Source organism: Caenorhabditis briggsae (genome assembly GCF_000004555.2).
Source record: "Caenorhabditis briggsae complete genome, chrII, whole genome shotgun sequence".
Taxonomy (NCBI): Eukaryota; Metazoa; Nematoda; class Chromadorea; order Rhabditida; family Rhabditidae; genus Caenorhabditis; species Caenorhabditis briggsae.
In genome coordinates, this window is record NC_013486.2 from 11,583,452 (window position 1) to 11,602,097 (window position 18,646).

The 18,646-nt window shown below is 41.2% G+C and overlaps 6 protein-coding genes across 6 annotated transcripts; 3 read left to right on the top strand and 3 right to left on the bottom strand.

Moving 5' to 3' along the window:
* Nucleotides 1-659: 659 nt before the first annotated feature.
* Nucleotides 660-2,296, top strand: Cbr-lem-2 (the record flags this gene model as incomplete). Its single annotated transcript, XM_002631600.1, has 4 exons — nt 660-800; nt 856-1,861; nt 1,906-2,092; nt 2,143-2,296. 4 exons carry the CDS (start codon nt 660-662, stop codon nt 2,294-2,296), a joined length of 1,488 nt encoding a protein of 495 aa, XP_002631646.1.
* A 945-nt stretch (nt 2,297-3,241) lies between these two features.
* On the top strand, nt 3,242-9,270 carry Cbr-xrn-1 (the record flags this gene model as incomplete). The annotated part of the gene is made up of 9 exons (XM_045242723.1): nt 3,242-3,448; nt 3,492-3,800; nt 4,261-4,713; nt 4,746-6,111; nt 6,157-6,425; nt 6,472-7,383; nt 7,433-7,621; nt 7,671-8,653; nt 9,024-9,270. 9 exons carry the CDS (start codon nt 3,242-3,244, stop codon nt 9,268-9,270), a joined length of 4,935 nt encoding a protein of 1,644 aa, XP_045097144.1.
* A 308-nt stretch (nt 9,271-9,578) lies between these two features.
* Cbr-col-87 lies at nt 9,579-12,240 on the bottom strand (the record flags this gene model as incomplete). Its single annotated transcript, XM_045242724.1, has 3 exons — nt 9,579-9,977; nt 10,372-10,904; nt 11,538-12,240. 3 exons carry the CDS (start codon nt 12,238-12,240, stop codon nt 9,579-9,581), a joined length of 1,635 nt encoding a protein of 544 aa, XP_045097145.1.
* A 632-nt stretch (nt 12,241-12,872) lies between these two features.
* CBG20839 lies at nt 12,873-13,616 on the bottom strand (the record flags this gene model as incomplete). The annotated part of the gene is made up of 2 exons (XM_002631603.1): nt 12,873-13,027; nt 13,079-13,616. 2 exons carry the CDS (start codon nt 13,614-13,616, stop codon nt 12,873-12,875), a joined length of 693 nt encoding a protein of 230 aa, XP_002631649.1.
* A 1,636-nt stretch (nt 13,617-15,252) lies between these two features.
* CBG20840 lies at nt 15,253-15,984 on the bottom strand (the record flags this gene model as incomplete). The annotated part of the gene is made up of 2 exons (XM_002631604.1): nt 15,253-15,410; nt 15,459-15,984. The coding sequence occupies 2 exons, from the start codon at nt 15,982-15,984 to the stop codon at nt 15,253-15,255; spliced, it is 684 nt and encodes a 227-aa protein (XP_002631650.1).
* A 1,631-nt stretch (nt 15,985-17,615) lies between these two features.
* On the top strand, nt 17,616-18,347 carry CBG20841 (the record flags this gene model as incomplete). Its single annotated transcript, XM_002631605.1, has 2 exons — nt 17,616-18,141; nt 18,190-18,347. 2 exons carry the CDS (start codon nt 17,616-17,618, stop codon nt 18,345-18,347), a joined length of 684 nt encoding a protein of 227 aa, XP_002631651.1.
* Between the last annotated feature and the right edge of the window lie 299 nt (nt 18,348-18,646).

Consider the following 18,646-nt stretch of genomic DNA (forward strand, 5'->3'; position numbering starts at 1 on the left):
AAAAATTTCCCGAAAAAGTTAGCGGTCAGGGGCGGAGCCTAAACCGTGCCAGCGTTGCAATCTATGCTCCGCCCCCGACTCCGCGCACTTTCCCCGGAAAATTGAGCAATTTTCCGGGAAAAAATTCCCGGAGAAAGTGGGCGGAGAGACCCCTCAAATTCCGGGAAAAAATCTCCCGGGGAAAAAACTCCGGGGGAAAGTGGGCGGAGTCGAAAAAACCGTGCCAAGGTTGCAATTTATGCTCCGCCCCTTCATGACCGTATCCAAATGTGCAAAAAAAACCGTGCGGCAAAACAGTGCCAGGGTTGCATTTTAAGCTCCGCCCCCTCATGACCATGTCCAAATGTGCAGAAAAAACCGTGCCAGGATTGCAATTTAAGCTCCGCCCCCGACTCCGCCCACTTTTCTCCGGAGTTTTTTTTCCCCGGAATTTCCGGGGTCTCGGGCGAAGCCTAAATGAGTGCATCCGCGCTCCACTGCCACTTCCCGCCGCAATAATTTGAATTTCGTAACCCGAAACTTTAGGCGATGCTTCGAAAATCAACGCCATTCCCACTCGCTTTTATCAGTTTTTCGCACCACATGTTTGTTAATTGACGGCGTTGTTGCTTCTGAAATCATTATCGTTCATCAAAATCACTATTTCAGAGCAGAACAAGATGGTGGACGTTGAGAAGATGTCGGACGCCGAGTTGCGTGCCGAGCTCAATGTGCGCGGAGCGAATGTTGGGCCAGTCACTGGAACAACTCGTTCGTTGTACGAAAAGAAACTGAAAAAGTTGCTTGCGGCAGGAGGAAAGGTTAGTTGCTAAAAATAATTCTAAAATTGATGATGTTCTAAATGTCAATTTTCAGACTCCAGCTCGTCCGACGCCATCTGCCGCTTCAAAACCTGCTCCCAAACCAACTCCAAAGCCCATTGCAGTACCAAAGTCACCAGCTAGAAATGCTGAAAAATCTCCTAACACCTCGCGTCGTTCGGTGGGTCGTCCTGCTGCCAACAGCACCATAAACTCCACGTTCAATCGATCGGAAGCCGAAGAAATGAGCGATTCCGATGAAGATGGAGAACAAGACGAGATTCTCTCTCCAAAAAGTCAAGCTTCATTCCGTAGCGCCAACACTACATCCACTAGTGTCGGAAGAGGTCGTCCGGTCTCCTCAACTCCAACAAAGAGGTTGTCGCCAGTGATCAGCAAGCCATCAATCCCATCATCGGCTAGAACATCCACTACTAAAACTACCATCAATACTACGACTCGCATTCCAACTACTCCCAAGAATATCCACGTGCCTGTTCCAGGCTTGATCACTGATTTCACTCCGAGCTTCGCTACTTTCGGAAGCGATCGTCCTGGAGCTACGCCACCGAGAAGATCTATTTACACTTCTAAAGTCTCAAAGACGCTCCATGATTTGGGAAATACCACAGGGGAAGAAGATGAGGACGATTATGAAGGCCAGGAGGCCAGCAGAATCATCTACAAGAGTGAGGAGCCTCCGAAGGGAATAGTGAAGAACGCATGGAACAAGGTTCTGGGTTATGGATTCAATGCTTCCAAAATCCCAGGAGATAGCTATGATCTTCGTGCAGGATCATCGCGAATCCGTGTTCAGAAGAATCCACGGACCGGCAAAGTGACTGTGAAGCAGTCGAACGTCTTCAACGATGCTATTTACGTCGCATTGTATGCGCTTGTCATACTGTTCGTCGTTCTCGTCGTTGCCTACGCACTAACCACTCACCAGCCAAAGACTGCGGATTTTGCTGGATATTGGGGAGTATTCAAAGCTGCTGGGAGAGATACACTCAACTTTTTCTATAACTACGCCATTCTCCCAATCGTTTCGCTTGGACTATGTGAGTTTTTTTTTCTTGATTAGTATAAATTCATGAATTTTCAGTGATTGTCATTGGAGCTGGAATCTATCTCGGTCATCGTAAATACAAAGAAGCAAAGGAGCTTGAAGAAACAAAGCTCTACGAGCTCATCGATCGTATCACCGAGCTCATCAAAGAATCGTCTGCTGATGGGGATCCGTACGTATCTCAGCCACATGTTCGCGACGTCATGTTCCCTCCATCGAAGAGGTCAGGAGATCTATTTGCTTTCAATCGTCTTCTAAATCTTTTCTTTTCAGACGCTCCGCTGAAATGAACCGCTGGGAGCAAGCCGTCAAGTTCATCGACACCAACGAGTCGCGCGTCGCCACCGATGTCATCGTTCTCCCATCTGGAAACGAGTGTGCCGTCTGGAAATGGATTGGAAATCAGTCGACTCATAAGAGATGGTAGACGAACGATTCTTCTACTTGGATTGCCCTTATTTTGTACAATGTTTTCAAATTTTCGCCCATTTAATACTGTCGATTCTCAAATTTATTTTCCCCTCTTTTCTTCCTCTTTCTCAACGCTGACGAATTCTGAGAATCTTTAAATCCACATTTTACCCCGTTCTTTTTTTTTTCTTTTCAACTAATCTCATATTTTTGTTCAACAATTCGGTTCAATAAATGCATAAAACCGAGATATATCGGATAAACAATCTCAAGACAATTTCGGCTTGTCCCTTCTCTGCGCTCTCTGCGTTTCGCCACGCTCTCTCGACGAATGCTCTCGTCGTCTGCGCTCTCTTCTCTCTGCGTCGTGCGCGGTTTTTCCGAAAAATCGGTGGCGAATTTTGGGTTTTTTAGTCCCAGCAGGTTGTTGGGATTCCACGATGTTTCTGGGATCTGTTTTGCAAAAAAATTTGGGTTATTTGCTTGTTTTGTTTAAAAGTTTTAAAATTATCTAGTCCAGTTTGTAGCTCAAATGCACTGCATTTAAAATTTTGTTAACGAAAGAGTGTCTTAATTCGATATTTAATGAAATTGAGGTTGTTTTTTTGTTTTATTTTCAGTTAACTTCAAAGCATGAATTGACAAAAATACAGTTAAAATGAGATTAGTTTCAATTTAAGCTCTTTTATTCTTCTGAACCGATTTTCATTGAAAGAAACAAATTTTCTTGTCTTCAAAATCATCTTGAAACGAAATTAGTTTTGCCAAATTTATGTAATATTTTTATCTTTTTTTAAAGGCAAAATTAGCAATGCGTAGACTAATTGCGAAATGTTAACTAATGTTTTGACATCTTCACCTTGACAATTGCCCTGAAATCACTATGGTACAACTGGTATTTTTTTCAGCCTAAAGTATTATAGCTAGTCTATACTCTACTGGAACTAGTCTCACCTAGAAAATGGGAGTCCCAAAGTTCTATCGATGGACGTCAGAACGATATCCGTGTCTGAGTGAGGTGATCAATGAGTCGCAAATCCCGGAATTCGATAACCTCTATTTGGACATGAACGGAATCATTCACAACTGCTCACATCCGAACGATGATGATGTGACATTTAGAATTACTGAAGAAGAGATATTTGTCAATATTTTTGCTTACATAGAAGTGAGTTCTCTGAAGGAAGCCTTTATAATTAAATTCTTTTCAGAATCTCTACAACTTGATCAAACCTCAAAAAGTATTTTTCATGGCCGTTGACGGCGTAGCTCCACGAGCAAAAATGAACCAGCAAAGAGCGAGAAGATTCATGTCTGCCAGAACTGCTCAGACGCAAATGGATCAAGCCATTGCGAAAGGAGAAGTGTTGCCGAGTGAGAAGAGATTCGACTCGAATTGTATTACTCCTGGAACTTACTTCATGACTCGTTTGCACGAGAAACTTGATGCATGGGTCAGAGAGAAATCAGTGTCCGACACCCGTTGGCAAGGTCGGAAGATCATTCTTAGTGGTCACAATGTAAGTCTTTCTTGTGTTATAGTACCGGTTGATAAGATATACAAAAACGTATTTTTAGATGATTTTTGGTTATTCTGACCATTTTCAGGAGTCTGGAGCCCTGCTGTTAAGGTTGCGATCACTTTGAAAACTTTGGAGGGTGTGGAACAGACCTAGATTGAAAACTTTGCATTCACAGAATTTTTGGAAAATTCCTTCTATTTACCGATTCTAAAAGACACCATTTCGGCTAGTTTTTGTACTGAAAACGGGGGGTATTTTTTGGAAATCGGAAAATAGAAGGAATCAAAAAATTCTGTAAATGCAAAGTTCCCAATCTATTCTGTTTTGTACCCTCCAAAATTTTCAAACTGATCGGAAACTCGACAGTCGATCTTCAGACTCCTGAGAACGCCGGAAATCAACCGAAAAAGTTTGTTTTAAAGTAATGTATAATAATTCCAAGTATCGATTGCTACAGGTCCCTGGAGAAGGAGAACACAAAATCATGGATTTCATCCGTTCCGAGCGCGCGGGAACTGGATACGATCCGAACACGCGCCACTGCATGTACGGACTCGATGCTGATCTAATAATGCTAGGAATCGTTTCTCATGAACCTCATTTCTCGCTACTCCGAGAGGAGGTCACTTTCAATACGCGCCCAAGGAAAAATGATCAGAAGAAGAAACCGAAGCGAACGGATTCAGAAGTGAAGACGTTCCACTTATTGCATCTATCTCTTCTAAGAGAATATCTCGCCTGGGAGTTTGCCGATGTTAAGGAATCCCTCCCATTTGAATATGATATGGAGCGTATTGTTGATGACTGGATCATGATGGGGCTTCTCGTAGGAAACGATTTTCTCCCTCACCTTCCGAGTATTCATATCCACGATGACGCTCTTCCACTTCTCTACTCAACATACAAGAAAGTTCTTCCATCTCTTGACGGTATATCAACGAGTCTGGATACTTAAATCTGGCTCGTTTTGAGAAATTCTTGGCGCAACTCTCTCTAAATGACAAGAACTGTTTCATGGATAAGCTAGAAGATGATCAGTTCATGGAGTCCAAAAAGCTTCCACGAAATGGATCCGGAGAAGAAGAAGAAGAGCTCGTTGCTTTCGAATCATCTGATATTGAAGATGAAGAAGCCGACGGAGAGAAAGAAGATTCCAGTAGAAACAACGATGATCATGATGCGGCATTTGTTAGTGATCATGAGGAAGATAAGAATAATGGAACTGGAAAAACAAGCGCTGAAGAATCTCCGGATTATGATGCTCAATTTTTAGAGGAGGAGTTTAATGATGAATTAGCAACACTCGCACTTTCTGGAATGGATGATGCGGACTTCGCCAATAACGTCGAAGCTTGCTGGACGAAAGCAATTGACAACCAATTCAAACGCCACAAAAAGTACTACTACTCTGATAAACTTCGCTACAAAAACATATCTAAGGCAGAGCTCCGTGCTCAAGCCGAGGGGTATGTCCGTGCTATTCAGTGGAATCTGCATTACTATTACCATGGATGCGTCTCGTGGAGTTGGTTCTACCCTCACCATTACGCACCATTCATTTCGGACGTTCAAGGATTCGCTGATATGAAAATTGAATTCGAACTGTCCAAACCGTTTCAACCATTTGAGCAACTCCTCGCTGTTCTCCCAGAAGCCTCCCGTGACTGTTTACCGCGTCCACTTCAAGAATTGATGTCATCGGATCCAGCTCAATCAGCGATTCATGATTTCTATCCATCAAAGTTTGAAACCGATTTGAATGGAAAGAAAAACGATTGGGAAGCGGTGGTTTTGATTCCGTTCATAGAGGAAAAGAGGCTTCTGGAAGCTATAGAATCGAAACAGAATCGTCTGTCTCAAGAAGAGAAAATGCGAAATACGCATGGGTGCCATATCCAAGTCATTTCCACTCGACAAGGTGGTGGTGAATGGAAAATGGATCGTCAGGAGCTCAGTCAGGAGATATTCAGAATTCCAAAAGAGCAAGTGAAATGGGGACTTCTTCCAAATGTCAAAATGGATGTTTACTTCCCTGGCTTCCCAACAATGAAGCACTTGAGTCACTCTGGAAAGTTGTCATTCGCCAACTGTAACATATTCGGAATGGCGTCCCGAAAAGAGTCGATGGTCCTCAAAGTAGAGAACGAGAAGAGTGATAAAGATATCATCGAGTGGGGATCCGAGCTGTGCGACGAGGAAGTCTGCATTGATTGGCCGATTTTGAAATTGGCGAAAGTTGATTCGATATGGGGAGGAGATGATAAGATTGTTCGGAAAGTGGAGGGAGATGACGATATTATCGTTAAAGGTTGGTTATGATTTGAGAGTCTATTTCCAAAATCCTTATTTTTAGACATGACTGAAGAGGAGAAAAAGCAATGGCAGTCCCATGTCAATCAGCTCACTGAACGAATGATGACTCGATATGCTATTGAAATTGCTGGTCAAAAAGATGGCAAAGGGAAACACATCCGACCAGCTCTCGCGTGGGTTCGCAAATTCACTGGACTAGTCTATGAAACTAACGAGGGATCGGATTCTGAGGGTCCTACTTTGAAGGCAGTCAAACAGTGGAGTGGACCGACGTCACTGTATCCAGTTCTGTTGCCTCTTGTTGTCAAGGTAACCTTTTCTCTAACACATCAGCCTTTTAAAAGTACATTTCCAGGATGTTCTTCTCGAAAACTCCCGCTTCCTTGCTGATCTTCCAGTTTCTCTAGCTTACCCACTACAATCAGTAGTTTGGATCCTAGATCCGAAGGCTTCTCTGTTTGGTATGCCAGGAATGGTTAACGGATATAGAGATCAGGATAAGTCTCAGTGTTGTCTTGAAGTGATTGGAATGACCGATGACAACAGAGTGGATATAATGGAAAATCTTCGTAAAGACTCGGATCGATTCACACTTCGCTGGATGGGAGGATATGATTGTGCACGACAATGTCAGATAGATGTCCGCCTTTTCGCTAGAATCACTGGTACCATGATGTTATGGAACGAGCCACGGGAAAGTGTGGAAACGGGACAACAGATATCGTCCGACTCCAAAATCAACTGTGGTCTATCGCTGAAATACTCGAGAAGGGATATCTGTTTGGCTGATTTCACGGATCGTATCGAGACCGTCAACGCTAGAGGAGTCACCTCGAAAGTATGGTTCTACACTCCTCTCACTTGTGCCTTGGTGACGGAATACAAGAAACGATTCCCTGAATTGATCAAATATTTCGAGTCGGTTGGAATGTCACAAACGGACGATGTTTATTACACAGAGGACATTTGGAAAAACGAAAAACAACGAGACGCCAAGTTCGCCGAGCTCAAAGAGTTCTTGAGCAATCTTCCTAGTCATGACGCCGAACAGCTCAAGTGTGGAACCGAGTACGCCGATCGACAGATAATTTCGGAAATCGAAAGAAGAATTCACCAGTTGCCGCCGAAAAAGAAAAGAGCAATGACTCGATACTTCGTACCACCATCCATGGTATTCAGATTTGAACTCTATGATGGAAAAGTTCAAATGGATCCGGAAGCGGACTTTTTGATTTTGGATCGTGTCGCTTCGATGAGTCCAGATACTGTAGGCTATATTTCAGGTTTTATCTGAACTCCGATAATCTTTCTTTCAGAAACTTCCAAGAATCACTCAAGGAACTGTCGTTGGAATCCACGATGACAAAATTGATGTTCTCTTCGATGATTCGTTCGAAGGAGGAAATAAAGTACGCGGCTCGACTCTTGCTTCAGCGTGCCGTATTTCAAGGAACGCTTTGGTAAATATCACTTTCGGAATCATGAGAAAAAAGACACAGAAAAAGGTTGGATTTGTTTTTTTTTTTTCTATCAAACATATAATGAATTTTTCAGAAGCCAGAGATTCAGGCTCTAGAAGGAGGTTATTCTCTTTTGAAACCGAAGAACGCAAAGCCACAGGACAAAAATAAAGAGCAGCAGTCTACGTCTTCCAATCCTAAGGACCAAAATCAAAAGAATTCGTTCAAAAAAGAAAAGAATCAAAAGAAGGAGAAGAAGTTTGACAATAAGAAACAAAACGAAAACACTCCAGAAACTCTTACCAATTCTCTGAACGAACTTCTTAAGATCAAGCCACGAAACGCGGTGCCAGTAGAAGTAGAATCTCAGTCCACTTCAGAAGCACCATCTACAACAACAGGGAAGCAAGTTTCTCTTATGGAGCTACTCGGAGGGTCTGGTGCCAAGAAGGCAGCTACTACGAATCCAAAGATTCCTAAAAAGCCGCATGGCTCCAAGAATCTTGAGGAGATTGAAGCTACTAGCAGTGGAGCTGAAAAGGAGAGTTCCGGATCGCTCCTTCTTCAGCAGCTAACAGCTGCTCAGAATGGTTCGAAGAACCAGAAGAATCCGAAGCATCAGAAGAAGAACGAAGACGGCCAGCAGAAGAAGAACGAGAATTCGAAGAATGCTAAAAACTCCAAGAACTCAAAAGGTAACAAAAATCAGATGCAACAGAAGGTCGAGATTCTTCGTAAGCCATCTCCAACGCAAGGAGGTTCTGCGCGAGCTTCGAAGACTCCTTCGCCTCCAGTTGTCAACGAGAAAAAGTCTTCTCAGCAAAAGAATCCGCCACCACCACCATCGGCTCAACAGAAGCCGCATCAAGAACCGACCGATCAAAAAAGAAAAACTCCGTCGCCTCCACTGGTGAACCAACCCCAAAGACCGTTTCCCAGTGCTCAACTACCAGGACATTTCCAGCCACATCCAATGGGAATGTTCCCTCCTGGAATGATGCATCCGATGGGAATGCATATGGGAATGATGCATCCTCATCATCCTCAACAGCATCAACAACATCAAGGATACGATGGGTAAGAAATGGCTCCTGAATTCCAAGATTTTCGGAATGGCTTTTTTGGAGTTTTTTTGAGTATCGAAAAATCCGAGTTTCAAAGTTTCGGAACATCCAGAGTTAACTAGTTTCAACGAAAAATCCCACTCACAAAACTCAAAAAAGCGCGAAAAATTGGTGAAAAACAAAGAGAAACAGATTTCGAAAACACGAAAAATATCATGAGTAGTTCCGCTCAAGACCAACTTTCGATTGCGCCTTTGGCATACTGTAGTTCGAAAAGCTCTAATTTCGAAAAAAAATCGGAGATTCCTTCCGAAAACGGTCGGAATTCCGATCCGATCATCCCTTCTCCTCATTATGATTATTTAAAAGTATCACATTTCCAGAAAGCGCCAGAACCCAACACTAACCGACTTCAAGCCGTCGGTGATATCACGTCGTCCGAACTATCGAAATCAGCCACCCAAAGTGACGATGATCACTAAGCGAAAGTCGCCGACGCCTCCAGATGCTCCAAAAGTGCCAGTAGTGGAGACAGCCCCTGAATCTTCGGAGGAGAAAACCAAAAAGCCCAGAAAGAAGAAGCAGTCGCGTTTGGCTATCAATTTCTCTAACCCATCACCATCTACTTGATTTTTTTCCTGTTCATTTTTTTTTCTCTATCAAATATTCTCGATGTTTAGCTATTTATATTCATATCGAATCAATTGCGACTTTACCATTGTTCTTTTGTTCTAACCAATTTTTTCAATCATGTTTTTGCACCGTGTACCATCAACCCTTGTCTGTCTCTCTGTCTCTATTTGTTCCCCTGTTCTAATTGAGATGATCTTTATGATGTCCTTCTTCCCGGCCCACACTGAAATATTCCTATTTGAAATACTATTTCCTATTGTTCTATATAGTAATATGAATTAAGTCGCAATAGTAACTGTTTATTATTAACTTTTCGGAATTCTAGGATGATCTTCAGGCGGCTCGAAAGCTTTGGAAGCTTCCGCAATATGTGTGGATGTATCTTCAACGTATTGGCTCTTCGCTTCGGTGGAATACTCGACCGTTGTAGTTTCCACGTATTCAGATGTCGTCTCCATGGTTTTGTATCCCGGAGTAGCGGCTTTTACGAAATACCGATAAATGGAAGTAGTGGGAACCTCTTGTGTAGTTGTCTCCACATAGACTGGATAATCAGAAGACGTCAAGTAGGCTTCTGTAGTCATTGAATAAGGAACAGTGTAATAGGAAGGAGGAGGTTGAGGATAAGAATTGACAACCGATCGACGACGTTCTGGACACTTGCATTGGCCGACGTATTCCCCAGGGATTCCTGGTTCGCCAGGCTGAAAACTAGCGTCGTTTCAGATAAAGTTTCTTTTTAGATCGGAAAATTTAGCCGACCAAATTCGTGCATTTGTGCGTTAGACTGTTTGTGTACACAGAATTTTATTGTTCAACAATTTCAAAAATTTTTCATTCAGTTGCGGCGTACGCAAATACTGTCTGAAATGGTGACGCGCAAATCGGGTCTGCTTGGTCGGTGGACGCCGATTGTCGACATATCTCATTTCCTGTGAAAGGTACCAAAATTGTGTCAACTGATAACTTGTTTATCATAATGTAAGCAACATTTTATCAGTGAACTACTTTTTGGTATCTTTCACAGGAAATGAGATATATGGGATCAAAGTTGACGGTTCGGGTAGTGTTTTATTAGAATGTTTACGGTAAACTCACCGTTCCGGGAGCTCCCGGTGGTCCTGGAATTCCATGTTCTCCTGGAGCTCCAGCCACTCCAGCAACTCCTTCTATTCCTCCATAACCTAAATTACCATATCCTCCAACTTCTCCAGGCGGACCTGCGGCGCCTGATGGACCCGGTGGCCCTGGAAGGTTTTTATAGATTTTCGAATCCTCTCCACGCTGCCCTGCCCATCCATCTGGACCATAATCTCCATCATATCCAGCCTCTCCTTCTTGTCCAGATTGCCCAGGGAATCCTTCATATCCATCAAGTCCTGGATTACCATTCTTCCCGGTGCCTCCCTTATCTCCCGGTGGTCCAGGATCACCTTCTACGCCACGTGGGCCTTGAGGACACTTCACACATCCCAACACGATTACTCGATCTTCGACAAGAAGTTCCCAATCGGTTCCATTGCCTCCGTCTACGCCATCTGGAGCATCTTCTCCGGGAGATCCGTGAGGTCCTGGGGGACCTGCTGGGCCGCGTGGACAAGGGTTTCCGTAGCATTTTAGGTCAGTGTCAGCTGCAGAAAATAAAATCAGAGTACGGAATCAGCTACCGTATTTTATCCAATAGAATCCCTTAGCTTTGAGCTCAATTATCCCGATTTCTGTGAAAGATATAAAAACCCTGTTAACGGATAAAATATTGGTGATATAACGATGAACAATTTATCAGTGGACCACTTTTTGTTATCTTTCCCAGGAACCGAGATAATTGAGCTCAAAGGTTAGGTGAACGTCTATTAGTGCACACGGTAAGCTCACAGCTTTGAGCTCATTTATCTCCATTCCCATGCAAGATATAAAAAATGTGGCAACTGATAAAATGTTTTGAGATTATGATGAACAAATTATCAGTTCACAAATTTTTTACATTCTTTCCAGGAATCGAGATATGTGAGCTCAAAACTGACAGTTTGGATGGCACTCTATTAGAGTGTTTCCCGTAAGCTCACAACTTCCAGCTGAATTATCTCGATCCCTGTGAAAGATATAAAAATTTTGTCAACTGATAAAATGTTTATCATGTTATTAAAAATGTTTTGTTAGTGGACAACGTTTTGATATCTTTTGCAGGAGATGAGATCTATGGGCTCAAAGTGGACGGATTGGGTGGGCGTCTATTATAGGAAATGCGGTAAATGTAACGTTACCGCATTCTTCGTCTTCATTATCTTCTCTTTCTTCATATCCTTCAACGTCTTCTTCTTTTTTCTCTCCTTCCTCACCATTGTCGGTTTCCAGCCCTTTTTTGGTATATCCGTTTTTTAACTTCATTTCTCTTCTTTCCATATTTCTTATCTTTTCCGGATTTGTGGGATTTTTAGGTGCAGAATATCCATTGTTTTCTGTTTCGTTTTCATCTGAATTCTCGGAAAAAGGAGAAGATCCTTGCACGTCTTCTTTTTCTTCTATATAAACTTCTGTAGATGTCTCAACATCCGTGGATTCATCTTCAGATTCTTTCCTCCAATCAGAATTTTTATACTCGTCAACCTCTTCGGCCACAGGGACAAATTCTTGTTGTATAATTTGAACAGGACGTTTGTGTTTCTTCACTTTTTGACGTCTTCTAGTTTTCCGTTTTGTTAGGAAACCAACATCTCTTCTAGCTCTTGCATGTAACTTCTCTAACTGAATAATATCTTTCCAGGCCGCTTGCTCAAAAGTCTGAAAATCAAAATTAAGAATATACATCCTGGAATTCCCAACCTGGAATACAATCATCTGACTCTTACATTCTTCTTCAAACTTCTGAACATCCGTTACAAAATACACCAAAAAAGACAGAGAAGTTAGAAGGAATAATGTGGAAAAGTAGGATAACGGATGGAAATAGGAATATGATGAGTGCATAATTAAAGAAAAAGAAGAAGGATTGTAGCAGTATGTTGTTTTTATAACAGTGTTGAGTGGATTAATTAGCGTTACAGGTTATGCCTGGTCTATTAGAAAAAAGGAACTGGTTTGGATTTGCAAGGGTATTAGAAAAATACGGTTGACAAAAGGGTTTGAAAATTCTGTCAGATATTTATCGAAATTCGTTTTTTTAAAAAGCGCCGTAAAACCTTCAATAGGAATGCCCTCACACTGTCAAGTTTGAGCTCAATTATCTCGGCAAAGAATTGAAAATCCATACGAATGGCAGAGGACTAATAATAGAAGATTGCTCAAACTGTCAACTCTGAGCTCAATCAGCTTGATTTTTGTGAAAGATATCAAAAAGTTGTCAACTGTTAAATTGTTCATTATGTATAATATCAGCAATATTTTACTAGTTAATCGCTTCTGATATCTTTCTCAGGAATCGAGATAATTGAACGGAATTTCAGATTTACAAACCACTTCAGATAATTCCATTCCAACAAGTATAGCATAATCCGTTCATCAATGTTTTTTGAAACTAGAAAATCATCCTTTGAAAAAAAATAATTCAAAAAAACCAAATTTATTAGAGCATCATTATCACAACAAATTACAGAAAAAAACTACAGGTGGAGGAGAGTGAGATTCTTCTGAAGGCAAATATCGATTTCCCGATCGCTCCAATGGGTAGAAACTCGGTCGAAAGGGCACTTGATCTTCCCTGGAGTCTGAGCGGCCAGCTTGATAATGCATGACTGGCAGATAGTGTGGCCGCATGCTGAAAAATAGTTGATTTTGAATTATTTTGCTTTTTTCAAATATAACTTACCAAGAACGCGTGGCGCTTGCTTTTCAGTGTCTGCGAATTGGAATGCACAGACTTCACAGAGACTCCAAGCCTTCTGATCTCCCTCCTTTTTCTCTTGGGCCTTCTGGAGCATCTTGCGAGCTTTCATTGTTCTCAAACGGTATTTCTCACGTTGGCTTTCCTCATCTTGCAAAAACTTCTTCAAGATCTCTGGATCAAAAACTGTACCGCAGTTCGACGCGAGCAATTTAAAGGCTTCAATATGCTTCTTATTGGCCTCGATATCCTTCTCCAATGCGCTATTTTTATCATTTCGATGCTTCTGAATCATTCTAAGCTTCTCGAAGTTCTCGTTTTCTTGAATCGCCTGCAAGCGATATCCAATTTGAGCCTCTCGTTCGTTCTCCAGATTCGTGTGCAGGTCGACATTTCTGGAACGTTCAGAGGCCAACGATTGCCTAAGACCATCGTTCTCGAGCTCCAGCTGGTCCAATTCACTCTCGAACTTCTTAGTGTTGGACTTGTCGGACTTCTTGAAGAATTTGAACAGGCGTTGCATGATTTCTGAAAAAAGAGAACTTTTGAGAAATGACAAGAAGATCGGAGATTAAAAGATCAAACAGGTAAGACATGTGATGATGAAGAGGGTTGTTTCTCCTTGCTCGTTGGGAAGTGGACGCATCCTTCAGAAAAACTATGTCAGGAAGAAAATTAAGGTGATCAGATTGAGGGGATTCGTGAAAAAGAACTGGGAAAGTGTAGCAATTGTAAGAGCTAATGTTGAAGTGAAGAGGTATGAAGGTGAGGAAGGAACACTGTCTGGGAAAAGACAGATAATTTGGGAATTTAGCCCTTGGGAAATTAAGCCTTAAATCTAGTAGTTTATCGGGAATAGCTGTCATATAATCTAACCTTATTTTGTGGAAGAAAAATGGAATACGTGATGGCTGGTAAAACCGGGAATCGGATAGAATTTCGACTATGATGTAGCTTGTATTAAAAGATAGAAATAAGAGGGGAAATCCGAAAAGTACCGTAAAACCTGTAATAAGGTTTGTGCTCCATTATCTCAGTTCCTATGCAAGATATCAGAAGTGTGCGAACTGATCAAAAAAGCAAAAATAATCTATATCTACAACATCTATATCAACAATATCTACAATATCTACTATGCAACGGAACAGTAAAGAAAGAAAGGGTTTCTAATCAATAGCACAAGTAAGAGCAGGATTACAAGAGAAAACACATAGAAAACGGAGGATGAAACGAATAAATGACTGAATGACAACTACGCTGTGAGAGGCGACCAGGTGGATATGAATTCCCAGGTGGGCCAGTAAGTCTCCGCCCACAAGTTTTCCTTTGGGAGAATAGGGCATTTGAAGGAACCCTAAAACCTTGGGTTGTGTTTTTGAGATACTATTCGTCTGCACATAGTCAAAACTTTTAAGATTATGGACCATTAACATAAAATGTAGGATAGGGGAAATATTTCAGTCCAGACTGCCGGGAAGATCAAGTAAGAATAAACAACTTGAAGATTGCGAACCCCTATACAGGTAAAAGGGCACTGCTGAAAAAAGCTAAATGACAGGTGAAAAGGCGCAAACAGAGCGACTGCCGCTTGGCAGACGAAAAAAAACTGACTGGTTATTGACGGATCGTCATCGGTACTTCTTGGGAAACCGACTTGAACGTTTTTGATTAGAAATCAGTCGGAATGCTACAGATATAGATTTTAGAAATAATGGTAGAATCTAATTTTCCTCACATTGGAAAATCTGAAAACAGGTTGTTAAACGACTGTTTAATAACAGTCGAAGAAGCGTTGAATGTTCAATGGTTTCTGCTTGGCGGACTAAATTTCTGCAGAATGGAAAATTTGAGGAAAATTATTGTTTAATTGTTACAGTTCTGTAAATCTTAAAAGTGTATTATTATAAGCATTTCGACAAAAATTATAATCCGAGACTCGATTGGTGATAAACCGCTGAACGAAGAGTCGCTGATTGGTGGATAGCGGCTGAATAAAACAGTCCACCTCTCTCTCTCTTTCTCTGTGTATTAACAGATTACTACTATATTCGATTCATCTGCATCTTACAGTAACAGAAACAATTTTTAGTTTTCAAAAAAGTTTATTCAACTCAAAAAATTAAAAAGCTTCAGAAAATGTTTAAAAAATGATAAATTATTCACATATGCATCACAGTAAAATTCTTTGGGAGTCTCTCTACTTTGTTGTCATGGAGAACGGTGTACTTCTTATCGACAGGGCAACAGATGGCGCTAGATTTTGGTGTATTCTTGGCGAGTTGGACGAGACATGTGTGACAGTATGTGTGCCCGCATCCTGAAAATAGGTTAATTAGAAATCGGAGTTCATTAAAAACCTTCTTACCGAGAATACGAGGAACTCTTTCGTCAGTCTGTTGGAACTCTTGGTTGCAGATTTCACAGCACCTCCATGGTTTCAAATGGTTCTTCTCTGGAGCTTTAAGAAGTTGCCATGCTTGGAGCATCTTTTGACGTTGTTTCTCGGTTTGAGCCTTCTCGTTTCTCAAGAATGCAGTCATATTCTCAGGAGAGAACACTGAATCCAATTCAATGTTGAGAGATGCGAGAACTAGAAGAAGTTGCAGGTGCTCGTCGTTTTCTTTGAACAGTTCTTGGAATCTCTCCTCTCCCTCTTCGATTTTCTTCTGGATGTCTTTGCTTCTCGACGTCTGGAAATCAACCTCCTCTCGATAATTTTTGCGAACGATTCCTCCATTCAGAGAGTACTCCAACATCTCATTCTTCTTCTGTTCAAGCTCCAGTGCTCTCATCAACTCCTCCCTCTCCATTCTCTTTAAATCAACTTGTTCTTGAAGCTGTTGAGATTTGGATGATGACTTTCTGGAGAAGATCTTGCGGATAGCGTTCATTTTCTAATCTGGAAAAATATAAATGTTGAGAAAGAGAATAAGGAAAGGAAAGGTAAAAACACGAAGACTTTGAAGAAATATATGCGATCAGAAGGAAAAGTGAAAAAGAGTAAAGCCATAGATCAACCAAATGAGAGGGACATTGAGAATGAGGGGACTTGTGGGCGGGACAAGGTAGAGGGAAATCCAGGTGGGAAGTCCGACCCTAAGAATACACTGGGTGCGATACACCTGAAGACGATATGTGTGCTATAGTTTAAAAGGCATTGATCGCAAAATTGACAGGCTGAAGGAGAGTCGTAACTACAAGAAAAACGGACTAAATGGAGAGGAAAGGGGCCTTCTGGGAAGTATGACGGAACGTATTGAGATATTTCTGAAAAAAACAGCATAGTTTTAAAAAGAAATCTCATTACTGTAATAACATTTAGATTCAAATTGTCGACTGATTGAGAACAAAAAAGGCGATTAAATTGCCAATTTGTGGAAAAAAAACTTCAGCATTATTTAAAAACTTCCCGAATTGATGAATTTCAGAAATATTGAACTCCGCAAATTCAAATACTCTGCAGTTTAGAATTTCAAAAATTCGGTAGTTCAGAATACAAAAGTTTGAAAATTTTGGAAATTCGGGTAATCAGAACCTTTGAGGACGCGGGAATTAGAAATTCAAGTGTAAGATATAGGAAGCGGAAGCCAGGAGGTTGAGATTCCGGTAGGGGACCTAAACCGATGGATAATAAAATTGATGAAGGTTTAAATTCTTAACATGAGAAAGAAATTCGGAGAAGAAAAACTTAGCAGGAAAATCTGTGATCAGAAGCAGTAAAGAAGGAGTAGAAACAAAAAATCACTAAACGAGAGAAATATAGAAGAAGAATAGAAAATGTAGAAGACGTGGAGGGGTAACCAGGTATGGGTAAACCCAGGTGGTCCACTGAATTGAAGATTACAACGGATACGACAAAAGAGGACCGCTTCATTGATCGTAAAATTGACACGCTGAAAGGGAGACATAACTACAAAAATGGACTAGGTGAAGAGGAAGGTGGCCTTCTGGGAAATGGGATGGAATGACTTAAAACTTCTTTTGTTAGAATATGTACGGAATTCTCAAAGACCCCAAAATTATTGAAATTTTATTTTCCAGATTTATAGATATCTCGATTTTTGCGATTTTTCAGTCAATTTTCCACTGATAAAATTTACTTTATGACTTGTTTGAGGAAAAATAAGAGACAAATCGACGAAACATTCCAGCATATTTCCCAGAAGACTTTTTCCTCTTCACCTAGCCCGTTCTTCCTGTAATTACTATTCTCCTTCAGCCTGTCACGAACCTAACCCATTTATGGGAGTCACCTCTCACCCATCTCTTCTTCAGGTCTCTTACACCCAGTGTTCTCTTCTCAGAATTCCCACCTGGAGTTACCTTGCACAGCCTCCAAGACCCTCAGGTCCAATATTTATTTGTTCTTTTCATTCTCAATGTCCCTCTCATTTGGTTGATCTATGGCTTTACTCTTTCTCACTTTTCCTTCTGATCGCATATATTTCTTCAAAGTCTTCGTGTTTTTACCTGGACTTTCCTTATTCTCTTTCTCAACATTTATATTTTTCCAGATTAGAAAATGAACGCTATCCGCAAGATCTTCTCCAGAAAGTCATCATCCAAATCTCAACAGCTTCAAGAACAAGTTGATTTAAAGAGAATGGAGAGGGAGGAGTTGATGAGAGCACTGGAGCTTGAACAGAAGAAGAATGAGATGTTGGAGTACTCTCTGAATGGAGGAATCGTTCGCAAAAATTATCGAGAGGAGGTTGATTTCCAGACGTCGAGAAGCAAAGACATCCAGAAGAAAATCGAAGAGGGAGAGGAGAGATTCCAAGAACTGTTCAAAGAAAACGACGAGCACCTGCAACTTCTTCTAGTTCTCGCATCTCTCAACATTGAATTGGATTCAGTGTTCTCTCCTGAGAATATGACTGCATTCTTGAGAAACGAGAAGGCTCAAACCGAGAAACAACGTCAAAAGATGCTCCAAGCATGGCAACTTCTTAAAGCTCCAGAGAAGAACCATTTGAAACCATGGAGGTGCTGTGAAATCTGCAACCAAGAGTTCCAACAGACTGACGAAAGAGTTCCTCGTATTCTCGGTAAGAAGGTTTTTAATGAACTCCGATTTCTAATTAACCTATTTTCAGGATGCGGGCACACATACTGTCACACATGTCTCGTCCAACTCGCCAAGAATACACCAAAATCTAGCGCCATCTGTTGCGCTGTCGATAAGAAGTACACCGTTCTCCATGACAACAAAGTAGAGAGACTCCCAAAGAATTTTACTGTGATGCATATGTGAATAATTTATCATTTTTTAAACATTTTCTGAAGCTTTTTAATTTTTTGAGTTGAATAAACTTTTTTGAAAACTAAAAATTGTTTCTGTTGCTTTAGAGTTAAAGATAAACCGAATATACAAGTGATCAATAAATAAACAGTTGGAGGGCGATTGTTTTATCCAGCCGCCACCCAGCAGTCAGAGCTATCATTCAAAAGATTGTAAGAACTTTTATGCTGTAACAATTGAAAAGTAATTTTTAGCCAATTTTTCCATTCTTCAGATTTTAGTCCTCGAAACAGCAGCCATCGAACGCTCAA